The sequence below is a fragment of the Platalea leucorodia genome, assembly GCF_965183815.1.
Source record: "Platalea leucorodia genome assembly, chromosome: 1".
Classification (NCBI taxonomy): domain Eukaryota; kingdom Metazoa; phylum Chordata; class Aves; order Pelecaniformes; family Threskiornithidae; genus Platalea; species Platalea leucorodia.
Genome location: NC_138823.1, coordinates 157,883,720 through 157,910,600, shown reverse-complemented (window position 1 = coordinate 157,910,600; position 26,881 = coordinate 157,883,720). Strand labels below are relative to the sequence as shown.

The 26,881-nt window shown below is 35.9% G+C and overlaps 1 protein-coding gene across 3 annotated transcripts in view; it reads right to left on the bottom strand.

Moving 5' to 3' along the window:
- Positions 1-273: 273 nt before the first annotated feature.
- The window catches only part of ESYT2 (extended synaptotagmin 2), a 90,134-nt gene continuing 63,526 nt past the window's right edge, over positions 274-26,881 (bottom strand). The window contains exons 9-23 of one of the 3 annotated variants that reach the window (XM_082313315.1): positions 26,493-26,669; positions 25,995-26,077; positions 24,629-24,677; positions 23,864-23,953; positions 23,201-23,296; positions 15,618-15,680; positions 13,531-13,605; positions 11,597-11,683; positions 10,667-10,816; positions 9,252-9,640; positions 6,882-6,980; positions 6,128-6,259; positions 4,623-4,728; positions 3,594-3,643; positions 274-3,472 (exon numbers count right to left, since the gene is read on the bottom strand). In XM_082313315.1, the coding sequence (XP_082169441.1) occupies positions 3,427-3,472; positions 3,594-3,643; positions 4,623-4,728; positions 6,128-6,259; positions 6,882-6,980; positions 9,252-9,640; positions 10,667-10,816; positions 11,597-11,683; positions 13,531-13,605; positions 15,618-15,680; positions 23,201-23,296; positions 23,864-23,953; positions 24,629-24,677; positions 25,995-26,077; positions 26,493-26,669 (1,692 nt within the window). In that variant the 3' untranslated portion in view covers positions 274-3,426. The remainder of the gene's footprint in view (positions 3,473-3,593; positions 3,644-4,622; positions 4,729-6,127; positions 6,260-6,881; positions 6,981-9,251; positions 9,641-10,666; positions 10,817-11,596; positions 11,684-13,530; positions 13,606-15,617; positions 15,681-23,200; positions 23,297-23,863; positions 23,954-24,628; positions 24,678-25,994; positions 26,078-26,492; positions 26,670-26,881) is intronic. The other 2 variants (XM_082313317.1, XM_082313316.1) reach the window with 2 other exon arrangements.

Genomic DNA, 26,881 nt, shown 5'->3' with positions numbered 1-26,881 from the left:
ATCTGTTCCAGACCAACAAGCAAGGAATTCTCCAGTGAAGTATCCTGTACTTCTCCCTCCATCTTCTCTCACGTAAAACCCCAAAATCTGCCTGCACACCTTACAGCAAGGCTACCTAGATTAAAGTAGTCAGCATGCAGGTTTATTTTAAAAATTCACGTAATCGTATTACTAATTAGGACAGGGATATGCAAAAGAGGGGAAAAGGGAGTGTGTGTGTGTGTGTGTGTGTGTAGAGGGAGGCAACACACTGACTTCCATATGAACAATTTATTGAATAAATACATACATGCATCATAATGTAATTACATGAGCAAAAAAGGCAATCCGTACAAAAGCGATTACCCTTTGTTCTCATTTCAATCTCACCATTTGCTGCAGCTCTGATACAGGATTCAAGACAGAAAATGAAAATTCTTTTAATCCAAATCCAAGTGATAGGCATGCTGATTTGAGTTTGGGTTATACCGCTGCTATAATTAAGAAAGCTGGCTTTCTTGTCAGTGAAGCAGAGTAATTCTAAAAACAGTTTCAACAGCAGAGAACATGTGTTGGTACATACAGGTAACAAAGCTTATTTTTAGCCATTTCTTAAACATCTTAATATGTTCATATTTTAAGGCACAGGATAAACAAGAACTACATGAAAAGCTATCAGTTGATATTGAATATGTTGACTTGATAATGAGGTGCAATTTTTGCCCAGAGGAAAAACGATGTTCGTCCTTCCTACTTTCACATAAACGGCACAATCAGAATTCGGTAACTATGATACAGAGGTTTGTTTCCACTATCAAAAGAATCCATCTCATCTATGCAGTCATGTTCTGATCCAAATTCACTCAGGAGAACATTTCTAAAGAGTTTGGCATCCAGGACTGATTACAGTCAATGGGAATTACTCTTACTGAATTACAATGACAATTTAATCTCTTAATTTCAGACTCCTAAATGGGAACTGGGCTCTCTTAAGAACCTATCCCTAATTTTAGGTTGTGAGCTGTTTTGAAAACATGTCCTATACACTTTATTCAAGTTACTCACTTTGTGCTATAATCTCACATTTACCCAAACAAAGCATTTCCCCCCTTTAGAAGACAAAATGTCCCCTTTCTTGTTTAAGTGCAGAGTCTTCTAACATCCCCAGGCTTCAGTTAAGACTTGAAACACCGAGTCAGTCTAACAGCCCATTTGTTGGCTATGGATCAAACTCTGGGGAGTCACTGGCCAAGATGTACAGCAAAAGTCCTTCTACCTCAGGCTGAACCAAGGCAAAAGACAACTATGTTGAACTGCTGCACTTAGACCTCCCTTATTTAGATCAGCTTTCGCTTTCTGCATTTTCATTGCATTAACAACAATTCTCTGTCTTCCCATTCTTAACATTTTAATGGAGAACTAGCAAAGAAAATGTGTCTTTCATAATATATTACATTTGATATGAACAGATGAGTGTATATATAGAGAGATATTCATACATTCCAATATTGAGTGAAGCCTTCAAATTGAAATGTTTTCTTACAACGAACCTCTCTCTATTGTCCAGTCCATCAGAAAGTGACAGCAGCAAAATTTACTATTTAAGTTTCTTTGCTAAAATTGTCTTGTATAAAATGTGGCAATAAGGCGGCCATCACTGTACAGAGGTGTATGTGTGCATGTCACACACATCCGTGACAAATGTTCATGTTAAACTGAATTTAGACAAACTGAAATGAGTCAATTCTTAAACCTGAAAAAGACAAAAAGCTACATCTATGGTAGGCACTTTGGTACATCTAGTAATGTAGGCATATTCTACATCTAGAATTAAGGTTCTGTCAGTAATCTTACAATAAAGCTAATTTCAGGAGTTTATTGTTTTTTAAATATTCTTTAAAATTCTTTCTTGGCTGAGAGATCATTCTAGCATCCTAGCTAAATAATATACTTTGTCTGTCTAATTGCATACTTATCCAAGAATGAGGGCGTTGGCTCTAAAAGAGCTGAACCGTTCTCTTGGATTCTTAATGCACATTTTTATAACAGTCTGAGAAAACTTACCAGGAAAAGAAAAATCAATTCTGAATATAAAAAAAAATTCCCCGTAATTCATAAAATTAGAGTTATGAGCTCAGCTGTTTAGGCTGATACTCTCCCTTCAACTCTCAACTGTCTACTTTTATCAGTTTGTGCTAATTGCATCACTGCTCTAGTCTTGCAGCAGACTATGGCAATGCTTCAGTAAATGCCATTATTTCTCAAGAAACCTCTGTGGACCACTGAAGTGCATTTTTTTCATGCACCAAACACTCAAAGTAGCAATGAACAACTGTAAAGACAGTCAGTGTCAACTCAGTTTCACACTTTCTTACCTATTGTTTTTCCATTTTAGTATTAGAGAAGGTATAGCATAATATACTATTTAGCACAGCATCGTATAATAAAAATAACGTCTTGTACGTATGCCTACTATATGAACTTACATTGCAAGCTGATTTGTATACCTTTTAAATGAGTGAAACAAGGCAGTAAGGACAGTTCTAAGTGGTCAGAGATCTTTTGTTTATAATACAGAAAAATCCATGTCCTCATACCTTCAAAAGGTCACGTCTATTTCTACAGAGTACAGGAATAAATAACAAAATCCAAGTGAGCCTGTATAATAAAACTGTACTGTTTGTCATGTTTACTCCATTAAACAAAAACTCAGATTTAGAAACTGTGATTCATGGACCTCATCCTCTATTTATACAATATTTATAGAACTTTCATTTTTGTTTATAATATTCTATAGCATGATTTTCCAATAATACATTTATATATAAATATTAAAATGTTAATGTTTTGTACATTTTAAGCTAGCCACACTGGGCCAGAAACACAATAAAGTAAAAATGTTTTTCTGCAGTTTGTTTTTGAAGAATATCACAAAATGATTAAGACCATTGTGCTGCAAAGACAAAAGAGATTCATCTGAAGAAATCAACATGCATTTAGAAGAAAATATCTATTATCCTTTATCTAATTTTCTTCTGAATTCAAACCAGCATGAAAGAATTATAAAAAAATAGTATATATTTACATGATACGGTATACCTTGGTGAGATATAAAACAAGGCAGGAAAACAGCAGAACATAATCTTTTCACTTTCTAATAGGTACAGCCGTCATAAAGATCAATTTAAACACAAAAGGTTACTTTACTGTACTATTGCACATTACAGTAACACATAAAATTGTTTAGCAAATTAAAATACAAAGTTTAACAATGAGAAAGGCTATGTCTACATAAAATGACTGAGTGTTATAAAATTATTGGGGATGTCTTAAGAACTAAATCAGTAAAGCTATAAAAATAATATTGGTACATCTGTGAGAACAATGCTTTAAAAATATATAAAGGTTGGCAAAAGTATGCATGGGAAATTCCCAGTATCCATGGGCCTAACTTGCACCATGTGGCCTTGTACCATCTTCTGTTAAATCATACCTGAAAATGAAAAAAACAAAGGAATTTTTTTTTACATTTAGCATGTATTATTAAAACTATTATTAACACACCAGTTATTGATATATAGTATTATTATTAATAAAGGAAATATTACACTTACCACTGGGTCCAGCCTTTAGCAAGTTCTTCAGATGCCAGAGGTATTAATAACTGTGGAAAGTTAAATTAGCAATCAATGCATTATGCGTGCCTTTCATTCTATGTCTCTTAAAGATCAAATCTGACAATCCTCTAAACTACAGTATAAGTAATGCCATTAATAAACAATATATTTTACATCCTTGTCATCATAGCTATCTGCCCAACCTGTAGTAAAGTTTCAAGTTGCTGTTTTTGACCTAAAAATCTATACCCTTTAGCGATACAGTCCCAGAGCACCTCACAGGCTTAAATTCTGAACATGGTATATCTTGGCAATGGCAATCAGTTGATGTGTTTATGCTAACAGCCTTCCTGGTAAACAGGAAAATTAAGAGCACCGTTCGCCATGAACTGACCACGATTCTGATCTCTCTCATCCTCTTTACAGAGCTCAAACATGGCAATTTGCAAGGTGTAGGAATTTACTATTCTATTCCTTTTTGCATGCTCCAAATCACATGTGTAGGAAAGAGACTGATTTAATGAGTGCCTATAGAACAGTGAAGTTGTAAACACAGTAGCCGGTTTTGGCATTAGGAACATCTCCAGTAGCAGTTCTTTCTCATGGATTTTACAGTCTGGAATTTTAATTACTAAACACACATCTATTCTGTGTAGTTTTCTAAGTACTCTTGCTTGTCTTTCCAGTTTTGTCTGAATGTTTTCTGAGACACCACCTGTTTTCTACTGGCTATTTTCTTTCTCTGACTGTATGCTTAATAAGCCTGACGTGCAGGTTTCTTTTGTTACTGCGAGGATCAGAACTTACCGTTCTCTAGAAGACATTTCTGCCTCATCTTTTGATGTCTGTCTCTGCAGTTTGTTCCTTCCCTTACTGAAGCTTGATATCTATGCCATCTATAATTTTTAAAAGCTTTGTACCTGAATCAGGTGCTTCAGTCAACACTAACAAGCTCATATCACAAGAGGGTTTTAGTCTTGTATCATAGCATGCTGTATTAACAGAATTTGCTTGTTGTCAACTTACTTTGCCAAGCAGCCCTTTATCTTTGGACAAGAAACCACCACTGTTCTTCACTGCTACATCTAGTGTTCTTCTCTGTACTTCAGGCAGGGAAACACTGAAATCAAATCTGACAGGCAAAGTGATGCTTTAGAGAGAATTTTGTACCTGAAGTGCCAGTTCAGTTCCTACAGCTAAACAACAATTCAAATCATAACCAAACCATCCCCCCGCCCCAAACAAAAAATGAGGTCTGAGATAAATGAAGAAAAAATCCCAACGTTTTTGCCTAAATTTTTCTTCAATACTATGATCAATATCAACATCAAATGTTTGAGACTTCTGTTACCTTTGGTCTTTAGAAGCCCCTGGTAAAACAAAACAAACAAACAAAAAAGCCCCAAACAAAATAAAACAAGGAAAAGGTCAGCCACTGACTATACAGAGGAATCCTACTATCTTGACAGCTCAGTATCACTATTCTGCGAAAGGGAAAGCCTGGTCAGCCTTACTGATCCTCAGTCCTCTAGGACCAGAGTTCCTTTTCTTTCCTGGCACAGCAAGGAAACTTTTAAGGAAGAATGTGTTTTGTTTGCTAAATCTGAAACTTACAGAAAGTGAGGGCACGATTATACCACAATCTACATCTATTTGTCACTACAGTTCTTGAACAGCTTTATTGGTTTGCAATACATTTTACTTGGAAAGCCACAGTAAAACAAATCTATTACCTGGAATAAACAGGAGAGAGCTGCAGTACCAGGAAAACCTACTAGAGCCTCTGACTAACAATTTACAGATTTCCCTTGGACAGAATGGACTGAAGTGTTGTTTTCCCCAAATTAAGTTTCTGTCTGTAGAGAAAGGTCATCTTTGTTGATAAGTGATGGGTCGGGGAGGAAGGGGTACACGTGTGAGGGAAACTACCGTCAAAAAGCTGAGCGCAAAGATAAGGATTTTTATGCAATATAATGTTGCACAAGCTTGCACAACTTCTGACCTATGGGCCAGGATATAACCTACGGGGAAATTTCCTGACTCCCTGGATGCTGAGAAGTGCCACCAAGTAGATTGACTGAGCAATCTGATCACGCATAGACACGGGCTGGCCAGTCCTACCGAGGAGGCAGCATCTGTCCGGCAGGCAATCCGCCAGTCAGAATCGACGTGCTTCCTGGCAGGAAGGGATACCAATAGCACTGCCCAGCTACAAGGCACTCACGTTCTGACCACCTGCCAGAAGAGCACACACTGCTTCTTAGCCACCAGCACAAAGGGGATGTAACTGACATAGGATAAGGCAGAAAATAAGACAGAAGTGGCCGGTTACAGAGTAAGAAGGGCTATAGTGATAACAGGGAATAGAAGGATGGGAAGAGGTATTATACCAGAAGAGAAAGGTATGATCAAGTCTGGTGGTGACAACTAGGAGTTTCAACAGGTCATCCATTCAGGTAAGGTGAGAAACCTTGATTTGACAGCTTTGTAATTACATGATATAAAACTACTACACAATGTTTAGAACATACATTTGATCAAAGACTGGGTTTAATGTCTTCTTTGATACATGTGTTTTTCTTCTTCCTGATCGTCTCTTATCAGGCAATAAATACATTCGCACATATGGATCGGATCCTTCTTCTGAAAATGCTATTAGATTTCTGTGACCAGTGAAAAACAAGGAAAAACACTCAGAAAATAAATAAGACATTGCTGAATATAAGTGCTTACGCTACTATCGCTTCATTTAGTACGTGAATCAGTTGTGGGGTATCCTGAACAAAGTATGATGTGCAGGATAACAGCATGTAGATCACAGCAGTGGAAAAGAAAAACTAAAAAAAAATGCCTAGCAGTGACTCGTACGAGATCAGATAAATGGTCAGCAGACAGCAGAGGTTGGAATACAATGTTTCTTAAATTCCAATTCAAAGTTTAGATATGGCTTTCCAAAAATCACGTGGTTTTGTCATTCCATGAAAAATTCAGTCTCTTAGAGACAGCTTCCAGACACTGCTGATAAAAATCTACACGCCATTTTCATTTAAAAACTGACAGAGGCATAATAGACAAATACAAAATCACAGCAAAATCTTCAACAAAGTTTTTACTGATTCCGAGTATAGCTCTGTATGTTTTTGTATTTACACATAATTACAATCAGTATGTTATTTTAAAAATAACAAAGATCATCCAAACAACCAGTTCAAGAGCATAAGTCAAGATATGACAAAATTTACAAAGAAGTATGCACAGAAATGAAATTTCGTATTTTCTGCTCACCTGCAGGAGTGCACTACCACAATCAGTTTGTTTCTTTGTGAACTATGACGAATAGTTAGCTGAATCTGTCCTAATGGAGACTGCCCCAGAGTTGTTCCACTGCAGGAAAAAGTAGAACATTACGCTTAGTTTTTAAAATGCATATTTAAAGTAAGACCTAATTGAAATATATGCTGAGTAGTTTTCCATTTAACTGTTCACTAGACCAACGTGAAACAAGAGAGCGCGCACACAAGTTAGCACATGAGCATATCTTCATCACTTTCTTGTACTTCATTCAGTTCCTTGTCCAATAGCTCTACTCTCCAAAATAAGCTAGGTATTCTTGTCAGTTTAGAGGTCAGCTGCTCTTCAGTACTTTGAAAACCATTATCAGTAAAGAACTTACCCTAAAATAAACATTAAAGTAGTATCTAGGAAATTGGAAAGAATAATGGTGCAAACTGCAATGAAAACCTCAGTGATGGGCCACTCTTACCTACAGCCAGGAACCAATTAGAAGACCAGCTCATTCTTTTCTAAATTGTCCAAGACAGAAATATAGATATTCTTGGGATCAAAATAGTGATAAACCCGCTTTTTCTCTTAAAAGCTCAAATCACAGTATAAACACAGCCATTTTACTTTTCTGTAGCTCATGCCACATTGAAAATAAGATTAGAATCAATTTACACTTACAAATACAGGCCATGCTTAAATAAAAAGCAAGCACTATTTTTAAGAATTTCTGTTTTAAAGAATGACCAATATTTGCAGAGTTCCCTCATCTCTATGAAATGCTTATTTTAGTTTGTGTAAACTGACTACGAGTATTTTGTGTTTCGCACAGGACAGTATATGGCACGCTTCGCATTTCTCAGCCACCTGAAGAGTATCTTCAAGGGAATATTTTGTGAATAGCTACCACAAAGTGATTGCTCCATTAAAATTCCCAAGACATTCACTTTGAAAACTAGAATGAAGCATAAATTAGAATGAAGCATTTCAGCTCAGTATTTTCTTAGTTAAAATAAATAAAAAAAAAAAAAATCAGAGCACCTAAAAACATGGCGCCTGCAATGAAGGACCTCCTTCTTAGCCATAGCTTTACCACTCTTATCAAATGAGAAAGTATGAAATTTGTGTATTAAATAAGGAGTAGTATTTCAACAATTATCATAATTAACAATGTCTAACCCAGTTTTGGGCCAGAAGAGAGACTGACAAACTGAAGACAAGACAGCAGAGGACCATGAAGCTAAATGGGGGACTGGAGCACGTAAGCAGATGGTGAAGGAAGTGGGTTTGTACAAATTGAAGAGAAGGCCAACAGCAGATTCAATTACAGTCTTTCACTACTTAAAACAGACATTATAGAGAAGACTGAGTCAGACTCCTCGTGGTTGTGCACAGTAAAAGAACAAGAGACCGAAGTCAAGTTGCAGCAAGATAAATTCCAATTGGAAATAAAGAAAACACGTTTTCACAGCGGAGTGGTTAAGCACCGGAATTGCTGAGAAAGCTTTTAGAATCTCCATCCTTGAAGATATTCAAAACTTGTTTGGACAAGGCCCAAGAAACCTGATCTAACTTTGAATTGGGATTTGCTTTGAGCACAGAGTTGACCAACCTCCAGAGGTTCCTTCCAACCTATATTACTCCATTAATTCTATGAACTCTGATAGGGAAAAAGATGAATCAGTTCAATCCCTTACAAATAAAAAATTAAAATCTTTCTACTTAGCTTCACAGGGGAGCTACATGAATAGGGAATTAATCGTTTCCATTCTCCTATTCAGAGCAGAATGGCTGCTCAGCTATCTTTACTGGTAAGTATAGCTGCCCATTGAGGCAAGTTAAAAAAAAAAATTAGAGAATTTAAGAAAGCATGGCTGCAGCAATCCTCATTAATTGAACAGTAACTGACTATTCATTTAACATCCTTTATAGTCAACTATCCCTCGGAGTAATTTAAAAAGACCAGCTATATTCAGCTTAATTGGCTTAATATTAATGCCAATAGGATTCAGTGGTGAAACAGGCAACTATTGCCATGAAAGTGATTAACGTTGTATCGAAAAATCCCTCTTGCCATCCTGCTCTTTTTAGCACTACACAGTGTAGCTACGAGAACAAGGTGGACTTTATCTTGCAGATCATTGCAATGGTAAGGTAATTTCTCATTGCAGAATCTGTCTAACTGAGGTACCAAGAGAAAGCAGAAAATCACAATGACTGATTTTCAAATGCCAGGCTCAAACTGCAACAGGAAAAAATATTACTGAAATGCAAACTAAGCACTCTCTCTCTTTGGCACTCTTTGGCTGCCCTGATGACATTTTTTATAAATCAACTCAGATGTATTGCAAAACCAAGTAATTAACACCGTACTTTTCAAGCTGTCGTAGTCTTTGCCGTAACTCCTGTGTGGCGATAGGCAGAGATATGTCTGAGGCTATGCTAGGAGTGGGTTCTTTGACTGAGAGGTGGCTGGGAGAATAAGAGAAGTTAGAGGCATGAAGACTGGAGGAACTTCGGCTGAGATCTGTTGGCCACTGAGGGCTGGCATTGGGAGGCTGACTTTTTTCAGCTGTATCAGTCTTTTTATCACTATCAGTCACTGGGGAAGCTGGAACAGGTTTGTTTGAATCAGGTGGTGGCGAGACAGGAACCTGAGGCTTAAAAGATGATTTTCTTGCATCTTTGGAAAGAGATGGCCTTTTGACTTGGGCTGAGTGTTGATGATCTGGAGATCTTGCTTGCTTTTCAAGCGAAAGGACCTAGATACAGTAAAAAAACATATAATATTACTATTTTCCAGTATAAAAAGCAGGAACAAATTTGTTTCTACAAGAGTTCTACAGACACTAATGCAGGACCAAAAATATTCACACTTATATTCATTCACTCTACAATAGGAAACCTTTTCCACAGAAAAACACAGCTCCATCTTCTTTGTGGCAATTGCAGAAACTATAAACAATGTGAAATTCTCCATTTATTTAGAATTATTCTCCTCATTATTCCCTTCCCATACTCTACACACTTCTGGTGCAAGTGCTATTTACTTTGCAGCTCGAGCCACCTGGAAAGCTATTCTATAATTTTTTTTCTTCTAATCTTTTGAAATTTAATCCTACATTACAAGTTCTTCTCACTCCTTGTCCTTACTTTCTCTTTTATAAGTTATTTTCATTTATTAATGACAAGTAAGCAAGGATATGCGATATGCTTTAGAAAAGAACAAATAACAGAAGTTAACAGAAGTTTGACAGTGTTCGCAAAGAGATACACTACCCTATTAAACCAAATAATTTAGCTGGGGAAAAAGGCAAACCAATTATGAGATATGCAAGTTTCATCTTAAAAACTCTAGTGTCCTTGAAAGTTGGTCTCAATTTTTCTAGTACTATGAAGGCACTTCCTTTCCCTATAAATTTTATTCTTTTTAAACCATCAGAACCTCAGTTCCATTTCTATAAGACAAAGGTGATTTCACTGATCTCTAGCCTACTGAGTCATAAGAGACCTGAAGGAATTCAGATTCCAAACATGATTTCCGAACCTAAAACCATGGGAAACCTCACTCTTAATTAATGCAGCTGATTACTGTTCAGAGAATTTTCTGGTTTTGAAATAGAATGTATTTAAATTAGAGGTTCTCTCTGTGTACTTGATAGCACTGCCACAACTAAGGACACCTGGCATTGTGACACCCAAGGAAATGTAGTATCTTCTTCATAAGAAGTCACAATAGTCTTAAATATGCTTTCAGATATTTAAAATGGGAAAAAGTTTTAGAGTACCCTGAGTGCAATCTTCATGTTTATAGTGCTGTTTGGACCAGAGTTGCTCAGGTGGAACCGCTGATGCATAGTCAAATCTTCACTCTCCAGCAACTGGCTTAGAGGCAGTTTGAAGTTCCCCAAAGAACACTGGTGCTGTTCGTCCCTCACCTGAAGGAACACAGAAGCTAAGTCATTTTGTATCATCTGCTTTGTTAGAATTCAGAGAAAGAAAAGGAAATGACAGTTTTGTTTAAAAACAAAAAAGCCAAACAATATTGAATGTAGTTTGTTCTTAAATCAAATTCCTCTGATCATAAGATTACTTCACATTGAAGAAGGAAATAGAAACTAGGCATTGAGTATATTTGCTTCATCCCTATATTCTACAGCAAAAGCAAGAAGGAAAACTAGCCATCACAGCTACACCTACCTGACCCTTGGTCAAAGTAACTACATGGTTTCCAAACAGTCTGTGTGAAAATGAATTCCCACAACTGTTAGAGGAATAGTAACTAGGACAGTACTCATTTACACGTTAGTCTCTTTGAACTATGTAAATGACATTTCAGCAGTGTACAGGGATACAGTATTTGGATAAAGCAAAGACTTCCCTGGCATGAGAGAGGAAACAAATCAGCCATACATAACAGCAATTTCTGCTAGCAGTTAACACTGTTCAGGTTCGAAACAGGTATCAAAATTTACTTTTTTTCCTTTTTTTTCAAGTAAGACAAGCATCAACTATGTTCTTCTGGTGAGAGATTAGTTATAGTCTTTCTTCCTTTTAGTAGTAAATGCAAATAAACATTTCATAGCCTGGTCTTTAAGTATAATTTTAATGGTGCTCACAATATATTCAGTCTCATTTCATAACAGTCTGTAATGTCTGAATGTTACTACTGAAATGTCTTAGAAAAGAAAGGTATCTAAGAGAGTGAGACAACATACCTCAACTTCAAGGTCTTGTCTTTTGGGATTGTGTACAAAGAAAGTAAAGTTTTCCTCCCATACTGGTTCATTGGTCTTGTATCGAATCTAAAGTTAGAGAACAGGAAGCACAGAAATTATAAAACATTTTTGTCTAATAAAGCTGGTGTCAGGAGTTGAATACATTTTTCATTTTGGCTTTGCAAAATTAATGTCTGAAACCAGACATGTTTAAACAAAGGCCAAGAAGGATCTACCCAAGGCATATGTAATATCACATATAAAATTTTACACAGGACATGTAACAGAATATGTTTTGCATTAAAGTTGCTGTATGTAAAGTAAAACTCCTGCTAAAGAAACTTTACTTCACACCAGCCTATGAACAAATGCAAGGTTTTCAGACTGGCACATTCTCTCTCTTCTCATACTGCTCTATAAGGGCTGAACTAACTCAGTGAAACTCCTAGAAACTAGTATTTTTCCTTCTAAACACAAAGTAGCCACGTGGAAGATTTCACTGCTAAATCTTAGTACTTTCAGCAAGCCATTAACTTGGTGGGGGAGACAGAAAAAAAGCTCTCATAAAAAAAACTATCTCCAGGAACAAAGGACTGGAATTTCTATATCCATTCTCTAATAGGTATCAAAATTAAGACTGTATATAAGATCTAGTTTAGGCTTTGTGACAATTTTTGACAGGATAGGAAGAAGCCAAATTAGATGTCCTCTCCTTTTGGTTCACTGACACTTTTACTTTAAAAAAAAAAAACAACAAAACACACCCATATTGCATAAATCTACCTATCTAGGTATCACTTCACTGTTGCTATATTATTTTAAAGAGCTGTTTGAATGCACAGAGGTTACTTATGGACAAGATGACAGGTATGTTGAATGCCTTGGGTCAATATCAGAGGGATCACCAGCAAGATCAACCTCATGACAGGCACGTGTTACAGACCACCCGATTAAGAGACAGATGATACCTTCTTCAGATGACTCAAAGCTGTCTCAGGTCTGCAGAACCAGGTTCTCACAGAGAGCTTCAACTACTCTAATGTTTTCTCGGAGAGCACCACAGTGGGGCACAAGCAGTTTAAGAGTTTGTGCTAGGTAAACACACACTGCTGTGTTACGGTTGTTCTCAATCATTGGATGTGTTGATTAGGAGTGGTGGTGTTCTGAATCTCCTACTTACAAATAAGGAATATTGGTTTGCAGATGTGACTATCAACAGCAGCCTTGGCTACAGTGACCGTAAGATCACAGAGCTTAAGATCCTAAGGGGCTTCAGGAAAACTAATAACAGAATAAAAGCCTTGGACTTCAGAAAAGCAGATTTCAACTTGCTCTAGGAACTGTTAGAAAGGATTCCCTGAGTGTCTACCTTGGAGGGAAAGGAGCTCAGGAGTGCTACAGGACAGCCTTCTCAAAGCACAGAAGTGGTCCATACCTCAAAACAGAAAAAGCAGCAGACAAAATAACAAAGTAGCCTGGCTAAACTATGAGCTCCTGAGAGCTACACAGCACTTTGGCTAATCTAAGGCCCTACTTTAAACAGAAGGTTCAAGCAGATGATCTTCAGTGGTCCCTTTCGACCTGGGCATTTCTGTAACTCTGTGATTCTGTAAATTTTCAAATCTTGACCAGTATTTTGAAGCCTGTCATTTGGCCACACTGTTATTTGTATAATCACTATTGTAGGAACCCCAGTTGCAGATCAGAACCTACTGTGGAAGGACATCTGCAAATAGTTAAAAATCTGGTCTCTACTCACAGACAGTTTAAATGGAGTAACCACCCATTCAATCCTTGGCTTCTTGTTGGCAATTTCAGTTCTGGTGGTAACTTTTAGTGCAGTGGATATGCTCAGTGCCTTGAGAGCTAGTGCAAAGCACATGGAGTCACCAAATGTTTGCAGGCAGAGCCAAGTATAAAGAGTAGGAACTTACCTTACTTTCCTGTGCCTTGTGTCCAACTGACAGCAAAACAAGTGGGTTGGGATTGCTGTTTAATTTCTTTCCTGACTGGTAAAGAAAAAGCAAAAACTTTGCCTTCAGAATAAAGCAAAACCTCTCTCCTCGGAAACTTAAATGTTTGCATCTTAAAATACAAATCATAGGCATTCTGCTATACGCTTATCTATTATTCTCAGTATTTTATTCGACAGGCTTGAATGGCAGACTGGCTAGTTAACTCGTGAACACGTTAACATGAAGGCATCCAACTACCCTAAATACGCTGAAGCAAAACGCTACAAATAAGCAGGAGTTTTAGACTCCTTTCCGTTTTCTTTGAATGAAATTGGTAAGGTGCAAATTCTTATCCTTTAATGAGCATTACAACCCCCAAAGCTAATGAAGCATAGTTAAAACTGCAAAATGAATATTGCATGCAGATGGCAGATATGGAGAAAGCACAAACTCAGGAAGCTTACTTTATTTACATTGCAGTAGTATTATTAAATTGGATGTAATATCGGAACATTGATATTCCCCCATTTTCAGTTTGGGGAGAAAGAAGATGCACTATAATGTACCTGATGTATATTTCTACAGTTTACCAAATACTCTTTATTAGAGAATCAACCATCTGCCATATCTGAGCCTTGCTCACCAGGTGTATAGCATTACATCAAACTGTGAAAATAAACATCAGTTTAGAAACAAATTATATACACAAAGGAACATTCCTAACTACATGTTTCTTTCACAAATTTTAAATTAACCTAACAAAAATTTAAGTCAGAAAGAAAAGTTAGACATGAAAGTTAATCATCTCAAGCAGGTGTTAATGCAGTTTGAAAGGCCTAGAAAATATAGTATACACGGTTAATAATATACTTTGAATTTTACCATGTAGGAAATTGTACAGATCAGGTATGTAAACAGAAAGTTAGTTAAAATCTACTTAATGCATGTAAGGTCACAATTACAACCAAGTGATTAAAATATTCTATATTTTTAAATTAAGAATGTGCATATTTTACGTATTTTTGGATCTTAACTTACATTTTGGACATCATACTTCCACTAATATTACTTGACTTTAATGTGACACACTGCTTATAACCATACTTCCCTTTAGAAAAAAACCTGTTAAGAAAGCACTCCTTTCTTGGATGAATGCCGCAGTTCTTTTTTTCATGAATTTTAATGAAAATATTTAGCTCTTATCAAAGACAACAGAATACAAAGCTTTAAGGAACAGAAAGAAAGTCAGATGACACTCCAGCTGATGGTGTTTAAAAATGGTAGGTGACATTTCTTTCATTTTTTCTTTGTCCATAAAAAGGTGCCTGAAACTCCCTTTTCTTCATAAAATGATGAAACTACAGAAGTTGACAAAAAGACCCTGTTGCTTATGCTGATATGTAAATATGAATAATTTTAATTCATACTAAATAGGCAGCAATATGTACACACACATATAATGCACCTCTAACACCTGCCACTGACAGATTTGCTGGTGGCAGTCTATTAGAAACTGCCTCTTGTCCCAGTTTCTCCAGCTGAGAACTTGGTTTATGCCTTCCAAGTTTGCCTCTCAACTCTATGTCTTCCATATCAAAAAGCTGGGCTACATTTATTTAGCATTTATATAAAAGATGTAAAGCCATCTAAAAACATCTAGCAGAAACAAGATTATTTCAAAACATGTCAGAGATTGATTTTATTGGTTAGTCATTCAGAGTTGACCAATAAAGTATCACTGAGTGTGTAAAAGATGTTTTAGCTTTCATGTCAGCTTTGTTCTTTAGTTACTACTTCAAATTAGTTCTCAGGACTATTTTTTCTCCACAGTCTTCTAAAGCAGTCTGTACTCCACTCAACTGATCTAAAATTCAAATTACCACAGACCATAGCGTTTTACCAATGTCTTGACTGCTTCTTGAAATCAAATTTAAGCAAAACAGAATTGTACTAAATATATATCTGGCAACAGAAATTCCATCCACTGTTGGAAGAGAAGCGTTGCAGGCATTTGTGCATTTCCGATTACTTTTGTGACCTTAAATGGACAACTATATTAGTTTTACCTTTAGGGCTTTCTGAACAGCAGCCTTCTTCAAGCCATCAGGGTTAAATTCTAATGGATTATGCTTTTAAGTTAGGAGAGAATGAACATAGGAAGGGTTAATAAGTCATGCAATGAAGCAATTTCACTAGGTTAATTATGACATGACAACATAGGACAAAGCGGGGAAAAAAAATCAACCTAAAAATAAACCCAAAATCTTTCAAACAAAACAATGAAGGAACCACAACAACAACAATAGTCTGACAAAACTTTTTTTTTTCCCCTCTTGTCCTCTCTGAATGTTTGTATTCTGCTTTAAAACTAATATACTCACTTTCAAGCTACTTATATTTCCCTTATCAGTTTTTTTACCCTAATAAAGAAACTTCACAAAATAGGTTTTATTGAATGCCTGATGTCCTATGGACTGCCTTCTGAATGAACCTTTTTAAAATTTGGTTAAGTATATTTTCACAACATAGAAGCTTCTCTGATGATAAGTCAAGTAATTATGTGAAGGAGTCCTTTTATGGGAGAAATTACTATGCTAGAAGTATTGCTAGGACCCAGATCATTATAAAAATCTAAGTCATTTGAGCCTCTGCAGCAGATGAATGCTACAAACAGGGCATGCTAACTAGAATGAAAGTCTACTATTTTACACAGTTGAATGAAGACATGCAAATACACTAACAAGAGGAATTTGAACTGATTTAGCAGGACAAAACCTCTGACCACTTTCCATTAATTAAGCAAATTTTTAAATTTTATTTTAAGAATAATATATTGTTCTTGAAGTGACAAATGTAAAGTACAAAAATGTTACAGAAAATTTGCATTCAACTCATAAGAAATAATTTCAGGAAATAATGATTTTGAAATAAAACAGACTTCAGGTTAGTATACTTATGGGTGGCTTTTTCTTTAAGCACAAATTTTTGTTTCAAGGGAGACTTCTGCTTTAAAAGCTGTAGTGTGTGGCAACAAAAAAATTGCATAATGGCCTTTTTAAACACACTGGTCTACGAACAGGAACCGATATTATTAATGCTCTGCCAAAAGAAATGCCTTCCTGAAATTCAAATCCAGAAGTGACTAAAATTTGAAGAGAGATTTAACCTTTGTGCAGAAATACTTTTTACATTTTCTTTTGGAGTATCATATCCTGAAGTTGGCCAATATATATGCCGAGATTCCTGGCATTCAGCTTTAAAATTTTTATTTCAGAATGAATATACAATGTGATGAAACTGGAGAAAACCAGAAATAAGGCTTGGCTGGTTTTGTGGGATTTTTTTTAATCTTTATTTTTCTTAAAATAAAATTAAAGAATCTTCTACAGCCATTTATCTGGTACGTTAGGGACTTACTATTGCACTTAAAGACTTGCAAAGACAGAGACTGCACAATATCCCTAGACATATCAATCCTGATGTTTAACTATTAACTATTTTTCATTAGAAAATTTTTTAATGCCCAACAGGTATGTTCCTTGCTGAAGTTTAAGCACTGTTTCTTGTTTTCTGACAAACATGAAAAAGTCACTTTGTTTGCAGCAGGTTTGTATCATTTCCATCCCCGTCTTTATTTCCTAAAGCTAAACTCATCCTAGTTACTCTTCCTCTGCTAGTCACGTTTACTGGCTTCCTCATTATCATCACTGGTGTCCTCCAGATCTTAAATAGCCGCAGCCAAAATCAGGGTCTTAGCAATGGCTAAGTAGAACAGAAGGATTAGTCCATAGATCTTACAGTCTATGCTCCTCTTTCTATATACAGTATGGTGTTTGTCTTTCATAACAGCATAATACAGCACGACTACAGATCTGTTTCTCTAGAGCTATCTATGCGTAAGACCATATCCATGTCCGTCCCATATTTATATGGGTGCAATGACCGTCCTCTATGGAAAAGTACCTTATTTTTCCAGATCATATCTGCAATTCATCAAGATCATTTTGAATCCTAAACTGCCCCTCAACTTACTGGCCATCTTTCCTTCACATCTGCACCTGCGTATTCAGTAGTACTCATCTTTTTTCCCCCTATATTACTATTTTAAAGAATTTTAAAAGTCAAAAACAAACCTATGGGATCAATTATAAAGGCAGGCAACCAATGATTCCCGGATATTGAACATGTCTCAATTCCTCTGGAATCATAGCAAGGATAGGCCAAGAGGGATATCAGCTGGGACAAATATGTTTAAGCCAGACTTCAGGTTTCAAGGGAAGGAGCTGCAGGTCTATGAGGATGGTGGCTGAAAGGCTGGGCAGGAGGAGACGAGGAGAAGAAAAGGGAGTATTCAATATAAAAAGCCAAGAAAAGATCTTGCCTTGGGTGACAAAATTGTCTTGCTATGGTTCTGAGTGTCTCTGCAGTTACAGGAAAAGGGGACGGGTATCCAAGAACTATACTGCTAACTGACACAGTGGAATAAATCAGATTTCAGGCTTGCATTCTGTAACAGCCAGTGACATTTGCAGTAAATCCTAATAACAAACCCATAAACTACAGCACATCTAACAAGCTGTTTTGTTATTAAGCCAGATCCTAATTCAATATGCTTTGGAGTACGACTCATTACTTCTGTTGACTCACTAACACTTGCTTGGGGTTAAAATGGGGCTTTAGAAGTGTCTGAATCTGTGGGTGCATCCTCAATTGATAACTGGAAGACAGCCACTGATCTGTAAGAGCTGATTTAAAATATGGGTAATTTATGTTATATAGACACCAAATTAAAAGAAAAATTGTTATGAACTAATGATAGCGTATCATAAAACTAGTGTTACTCACTTTTGAAAATTATACTAAGAACACTATTCATACTCCTTAACTTCAGATTGATCAGATTTAGACGGGTAAATGTCTGAATTAGGTGTCATGAACCTAGGTTCCCAGCAGTCAATAAAACTGTCTAGAAGGGAACAGAGAGCACTCAGGGCATCGGATTTTCCTCTCCCTACATAAAGTGAGCCCCCTTTTTAACACTCACCCCCCCCCAGTAACTCATGTTACATGTCAGTTAGATATCTGAACTTGCAGGTGTGAATGCTTGCATAATACCTCATGTTTAAAGGTGCGCTGAAAACAAGATGCGGTTTTATGACTGCTGAAGCCATTATTATCTCTGGGCTACTACAGTCTTGTCCTGGCCTCCAGCCATAAATCTGATCCTCTTGCTTGCTGCAAGACTAGCACCCATGCAACTGCAGAACAAGGCACTTAACACTGCTGTTGAAGGAAATCCAGACCTGTCTATCTTAAAATGGTTGCTGTTCCACTTCAACTCACAAATTGCTTCGGGGATTTGGAAAGTTTTGTCCAATGTCTAAATAGATGCTGTTATATGTAGACGACATGTCCTAATGCAAAGACTCTAAGATCAACAAAAACATCAGGGCTGCACTCTTTATCAAGCATTTTGATACTATTATTGTTGTTGTTATTGTTATTATTATTATTGTTGTTGTTATTATTATTAGGATGTATCTAGTATTTTTATAATTAAAAGAAACAGCAACTACTTAGCAGTTTTAATACCAAGATAACTGAACCATATCTTATAAACTGCATTTCTTATTCATTAAATTTTAAGAAGATTTAGTAATGGATGTAACTTTTTTGATACTTTAAAATGAACTTCTACACAGAAATGAACTGCAAGGACCACAGAAAAGGGTTTTGTTGGGATTTGGGGGGGGCAAGGGGAAAGGTGTTTTTAAATGCAGGTTTATGATAAGAGCCAAAAGTAGACAGCCAGCAACAAGTTTATCTGCACAATCTACAATGGCATACCCACCTCTCTCTGGCAAAAGAGTTCTTATTCTGAACAGATTCTCATTCTTTTTGAAGATACCAAGGTTGTGTTTACAGATTTAAGTGTAAGATATTCAGAGGCTCATTAGTTTGTAATAATCTTGTAACATTAAATTCAAGCAAAAAATATTAATTGGTGGTTCTCCCTAGCCTGGATTTTCCTGACTACAGACTAATTTGAAAAAAAGAAAAGGAGCCTGGGAATTTGCAAAACAAGGAGCATCATGGAGTGAAATAGAATTTACAAGGGAATTTGTAGTTTGGGGAGCACAAAGAACCACACCCATTTTTAAAGCAATACTTGAACCAGTGTGGAGAGGTTGCAAAGTTCTTACAAACATTGAGTGCATCACCTTTTAAAGAAACTACAGGGATGTTGGTTGTAATATTTATTAGTTTAATTTCTTTGCAATAAAAGCCAACGATTCACCAGCACACAGCGTGCTAGTATAGTATGCATTTTATCTCTCAATGAATCAGCAATTTAAGTTAAATGTAAGAGCTTTTCCAACAAACTTATCTTGGGTTTTTATCATAAAAAGTTAATTACTTACCCAATGATATGCTGATCAATGAAATTTAAGTAGTCTTTAAAATGCAATAAAAATAGCACAAAAACAATGCACACTTGTTGAAACCATGCAGCAAAACAAATTGCATGCTCTCATTCCACTAGAGTGAGTGGCTTTAGTAGCACTAATCCACACTCTGGCAGATAAAAGGTACAATACAAATAATACCAGAGAACTCACAAATAGTGCTCTATAGAGTGAGGTAGTGTTTTCACAAAAGACTAGTCCCGATGCTCTCCTCTCTTTTAAGTATCCACACCCAAAGTTTCCCTCGTAGATACTCTTAGGAAGATGGAAATGGAAGGAGAAAGCAGAGTGATGGGATTGTGGCAGAATGAATGCATAAGCAGCTTTACTACACAAAAAAGTTAAGGAAAACAGTCAAAGGATTCCAGAGAGAACAGCAGATAACAAAAAGTAAGTAAATATTTGTCATTACAAATAGTTTCATCTGTTAAATGACTTTCTGTAGCACAGCAAGGTGAAAAGTTATTTGATTTTTATTTTTTATTAATTATTCAAATATATTAACCCACTTTCCAAGTTTACTCTTGGTAGTTCAGATTTATACGGCAGATCCAACTAAGTAAATTTAGAGACCAGCCTTCTACACCATTTCTATTTCACTTTAAACATATTTCAGATAAATCACCCCCATGTCTCAGAAACCCACAACTATGATGCATCTGTGCAAAAGAAATGTCTGTGCTGGGAATTATCCACTATAACTCAAACAACACAAGGCTGATGACAAGATCCAAGATGTACCAGTGATAAGCATTAACTTAAGAAATCCATTTTGAAGGTAATAAAAAGTACTTATTCATCTAGAAAATATTTCAGCTGTAACATTAAAGTTGTGGACAAAAGTCTTCAAAACTATTAGTATGGGTCAGCATAATTTTAACATTTCATTCTCTTTGAACTTTTTGTTCCCCATAAGTACAAGCAATCGAAAAGAGCAATTAATTTTGCTATGACACTACACAACTCCTATCAGTGAATATGAACACAACATGAGAAGCCAGCAGACTTTCATGTTTAGTCTTGTAAATGTTGTTCCATATTAGAATCAAATGGACATAAAAAAGCTGTATTCGCTATAATTCACTGCAGTTTGTCTAGCAGCTCTATGACTTTATCTAAGCATTGTATTTATAGAATCTGTAGGAATCTTCAGTTCTCCTGCATGAAGAAGTCTTCCCATGATATTCTTCCCCCCACCTAACTGTGAAGCCTTTTTGTATCTGTTTTTGGACAACTTGAATTTAACAGAGTATTGTATTATTTTATTGCTGTAAACTTGTAAATGGACTTTTCAAGTGTTCAATGTTACTTTCTATCATATTCTTTATAACACATTTCTGGAAAGAAAATGACTTGAAGTTAAATACTGAGTCAGTTGTAGCAACTGCTTTTCTGGGCTGGTAGAGCAAAGAAAAAAAAAAAAAAGAGGGTTAAACAGGTCCCACACTATGACCATCTTTATTCTCAACCCACCCAGGCAATCTTGTACTGTAGACAGAACATCAGACACAGCAATAAGAAATTTGGGATCCTGTTCCCAAATTTCCTAACTGGTCAGTTTTGTGCAAGGAACTTCCTCTTTCTGTGCCCTACAGTTTAGAGATCTACTGATTAAAAGTACCGATTAAGATGTTGAAACTAAAATACTGTCCCCAAAAGTAGGTAGAACTCAAGACTTGCAGCCTAACCTTTCTGAAGGAGGGAGACAATGTTACAAAATGTTTGTTTAAAACAGGAAGGGAAAAAACTAAACTTATGACAAAGCCTCTGAGTATTTGCTAGAGAAGCTGATCTAATATAGAGAAACAGAGTTGTATGGAAAAACATTGGAAATTGTGGATGAGAGAACTTTAAACTATGCATTTTAATTAAGAGGCCTTAGTGTATTTTAACAAATATATTAAACTTGTAACAGTTTGAGTAAAATGCAGTAGTCGAACCAGAAAATACAGAAACTGGTTCAATTTAATCTAGTGCGCAAAACAGATGGCAGATAGACTTTTTCTGTGTGTTGCAGTATTCTGAAACTGATGTTAAGCACACTAAAATTCTATTCCATTTCTGCTTACTCTGTACTAGAGTAATTCTATTCTTTTTCTGCTAAGTTAGAGTTCCCCTGAATTCAATACAGTGAGGTTAAAAAGATAATGCAGGGCTCTATTCCAAATGAGCATCTTTTTAGCTTTTAAAATAACCTATAAATACTACTTCCAAACACTGCTCTACACACCCTAGAACAGACATGAAATCACCAGTCAGTGATGTAAATTGTTTAGGCTACCAAGCTTTTATTTGTTACCACTCTGTTTAATGCAGCATTTTAACTTAAATTTAAGATGAGCGGACAAATTTGCAAAATGCATGCAAAAAAACCTGAGGCTTGAAAACTTTATTCTCTGGTTAGTATTTTAGTCATCACTTCCAGAATTTCTCATCTAATAGCAATGCTGAAAAACAGCAAAACTCAGCGTTATGCTTCACATATCTATTTATGGTAGGGTTTACTTTATTACTCCTATCGTTTACAACCAGGAACAGTACTTGACAGAACGTGAAATAAATTACAAAACAGTCGGTGCTTGTCATGAACACGCTATTTCACAGTCCCATAGTATAATCCATGTAATGACAGAACCACTACTTTTTTTTATTTTTCTCTTCTGTACAAGCAAATAAACAATACTCCAAATGACAACCTGACAGAAATCTCATACAAGTATTCTGCCACTGTAACATCAACTGCACAGTATTAATTTCACGATGAGGACTTCAATACCTTCAAATCTACGACAGATACCCTAAATCAAAGCAAGCAAGTTTACCTGAACTCAAGGAAGTGGGCCTTTTCCCAGTTAGTTCCTTAAAATTCCTCATGCTAATCCCATACTATTTATGGAAAACACTGTGTAATAAAAACATGCAGCCTTTCAAGTCCAGGAAAGGAGCAATCTTTAAAGAAAAATCACACTGATTAAAGAATAATGCTTTATTAAATATGTATCTATAATACTATGCTACTAGAAATGTGGACCTTACATTACACGTTTTGAAACGAGAGAAAGGATAGAAAACATGGCATAATGTGTGTTAGTAAAGCAGTGTGCTATACTACCAAGCAAGCCATGCTGGAAGTACACGAGAGATACCCATGACAAAAGGGTATCCATCAGAATATAACTTACGGGTAGGTTTCTTGCTGAGTCCAAATAGAGAATAAGCAATGCAGAGGAAAGCCCATCATTGGCCTGGTCTTTATCAGCTCTAATGCTTGTTAGCACCTAAACCAAAAACATACCGTAAGCCTTCTTGAAAATGAAATAATATTATTATTTCTGTCCCATTCCTGAAAAATATTTTAAAAACATCTCCCAAAATGCAAACATTCACAAATGCACACTATGAAGCATAAGAAGTAAGTTTTCAAGACTCATATAGATATTCCAAACCCATCTTTATGGAAATTTCCACATCATTTCCTAGTTATTTTTTTTAGACTGGAAAGATTATAATATCATATCCACTTTTATCTCCCAGGCTAATGAAATGTTAGCTGATATTCTCAAACCATAACATTAAGAGAAAAGAAGAGAAAAGAAGAGGAGAACAAAAGCATTTTAAAATCCCATGCCACAGGAGTACATTAACAGTTATGACTGGTTTGAGATTTCTGAAGACAAACAGCTTGGAATAAAGTTACAGGTTTATCCAAATTCGCAACAGCTAGAGAATTAAATTACTTACATAATTAACAAAAAAAAAACCCAAAACCAAAAAAACCCCACCATACAACAAAAACACCCCACAACAATTAAGATTAGGATAAAAGTAATGTCTTCCTTTAATACCTTGTCTAGATTTTCAGCAGTTGGCATCAATGTGAGCCATTCCAGTTTTAAATGCAATTTTCCTTTGGACACTTCATCCAAAGTAAACCACTAAAAGTTAAGCAAAGTAACATGAAATAATCTGACACCAAACAAATACATGATTGCAATTGGCTCTTCAGGACATTTAGGAAATGCTAAGCTCCACTAGAAATCTCATAAAGCTGAAGACTGCATAACCTGAAAAGATCTGATTCATTGTTTAAAATGTCCTATCTCACACTAAATATTACAACACAGAATAACAAAAACAGCCACGCAAACCTCTATGTTATATAGTAAAAGCATTTTTAAAACATTAAGAGAATTCTTTAAGTTCTGTAAAGATGTTCTGGAAATACAAACCCTGCATAACATTACTATATAATCTCTCTTATGTATAGGACAAAAATTAGTTTGCTAAGTCTAATAATAGTTAAACCAGGCAATTAACTATTCTCCTGCAAGAAAAAGCTCTCACCAAATAATTAAGTTACTGTTTTTTGCATTTTCATACTAGTAATCTTAAAACCCCAAGACAGAAGAAGAATGACATTATTCTTCAGATTTCACCAATTCAGATATCCCTTAAACCACTGTACTGATCATCAGGGAATCTATTTCTGTAGCATTAAGGTTATTCATGCACAAACAGGAACTATTCCCAGGAAAAAAATAATAATACAAGAACAACTGCATATACAACAGATGGGTTTTTTTTTAAACCAAAACTTACTGAACACTTACCTCATCTAGAAGACGCTCCTTTTCAACTTCAATTAAATCTATCATCAAACTAGAAAAAAAGAAAAGAAAAAGCAAATCAGTATTTTAGCCAAGAAGCAAAAAATCCAATACAGAACTCAAACCCCACCCTGTGCTGGCTGAATATCCAGGCTTCCACTGAGATCAAAAGAGCAGAATACTAGTCTTTTAGCCCCTAAGAGAGGAAGAAGTAAGGAATGAAATGGCTGAACGAAGATGAATGCAGGATAACAGAAAATATGCCTATACTAGAGCCCATTTTGTAGCTACGAGGGCAACTGGCACAACATGGCTCACATACATATGACCAAACTCTCAAAACAGTGACCACATCCAAACTACCCACTGGAAATAGCCCCTGGACATATGCTATGACTGAATTCATGCTTCGGCATTGTCTGGGAGAGTGCTAGTTCACACAAGCTAAAAATGTACCAGGGAATCTGCTAAAAATTAAACAGGGCAGACAACTGCATGCCAGTGCATGAACATTTGTCGTGGCTTTATATTTTATTAGTACTGATGTACACATTATGCCACTTTTCCCCCCCCACCGCTTCAGTGTAAGATTAGGGAAGTGCAAAGAAAAGAAGCCTTTGTACTACCTACTTCTTTATTTTAATGAGAAGAGAAGTAGGTACTGTTGCTCCTGTTAAGAGAGAAGGAGCTGGAAAGATAAGGGAGTTCTACTCTGTATGGAAAGCAACAATGGGAAGCTCCAAAACTCTGCAAGAAATAAAGGTGACAAATTACTGGAGAAAGAAGCTGACTAAAACCCTGAAATGTTTATGGGTAAACACTAAAGGTAGGCCTATGGAATCTAAGAGTGAGTAATGTTTGCGAAAGCATTACAGCAAAATTTTTTTCTTTAACCAAATAGTTAAGATCAGCTCTTAGAGAAAAATAAACTGTGAGCTAGCCATTTAAAAACTATGAAGATGAGGAAGATACACAGTTATACAGCTATATTAACTTTGTCTGAAGAAATAATTAAGACTTAGTGCTAGCTTACGAATGTTAAAGCAGGTAGGGTACAATTCCTAAAAAAAGCCACAACCATTTTTTTTTCCTGGGTGCCCACAATACTTACCTTATTTTTTAAAAAAAATATATAAACATATAGATGTGTATATACACACACAAGTACAGTTTTATATACATATATTTACATATATGAAGTAATTAGGGAACTACTTACTACCACCATTTTGAAAAGATAATGAATTTATACATATAATAATATACCAGAACTACAACTGCAATAAAATGCAAAAAGAAAAAAAAAAGATTATATCAAAATATTTCATCTCTTTACAATACCTACAAGCATAGTCTCCATAACATTTACCTTCCCAGGAAGTCATCTTTATCTGGATCTTCATCAAAGAGCTCAATCTCTAGCTCCTGTCCTGGATGTTCATATACTAAGGCCTAGAAGTACAGTAAGATGGTACTGTCAATGGTAAAACTAACTAGCTTTGTTAAATGGCATAGTAACAGTAAAACATGAACTGCAGTGTCTTTGTGCATTAATACATATCAATAAGCAAATGCATTAAAAAAGCTGCAATTTAATGAGTAGAACAAGTTTAAGAGCTTTTCAGATGTGATTTGCTAATGTTGGCTTAAAGAGACTAGATTGCTTTTCAGAATTACTGATGCTTAGTCTCGACAAAAGAAATATATACATCAATGGAGAATTTCTGTTTTGTTACAGAACTTTGGGCTTTTAGAGGAAGACATCAAGAAGCTCCTCAAGGAAGTCCCCATAGCGTCTTCTTTAACAAAAGACACTTTAGAAGACAACTTTACAGAGCACACAACAAGGTATTTTTATTGATTATACCTCATAAACTTCATTCCACTTTGGGTTGAGATTTTCTTTGATGACCTTGCTTTGGAAAATCTGGTTGCCCACCCGGATGATTCCATAAGGATCTGACTTTCCTTTGACAATCCCTTTTAGGTAAGTATCTTTCCCCTCCAGGTCTTGAGCTTCAATAAAGTGTATCCTCAGAACACCCTGAAAAACAAAAAGATGAGTTTATGTAGTAATCTGAAAGCCTCCATGTCATCACAATTTATGCAATATACATTTTATAATTTACATTGCGATTTCCTTAACATGAAACTTCATTTGGACACACTGTAAATGGAGGGATACCAATGATGATCCACATACACAGCAGACCTAACACTCAAGAGATTGCTGAAAAGAAAAACTGTCAACAACAA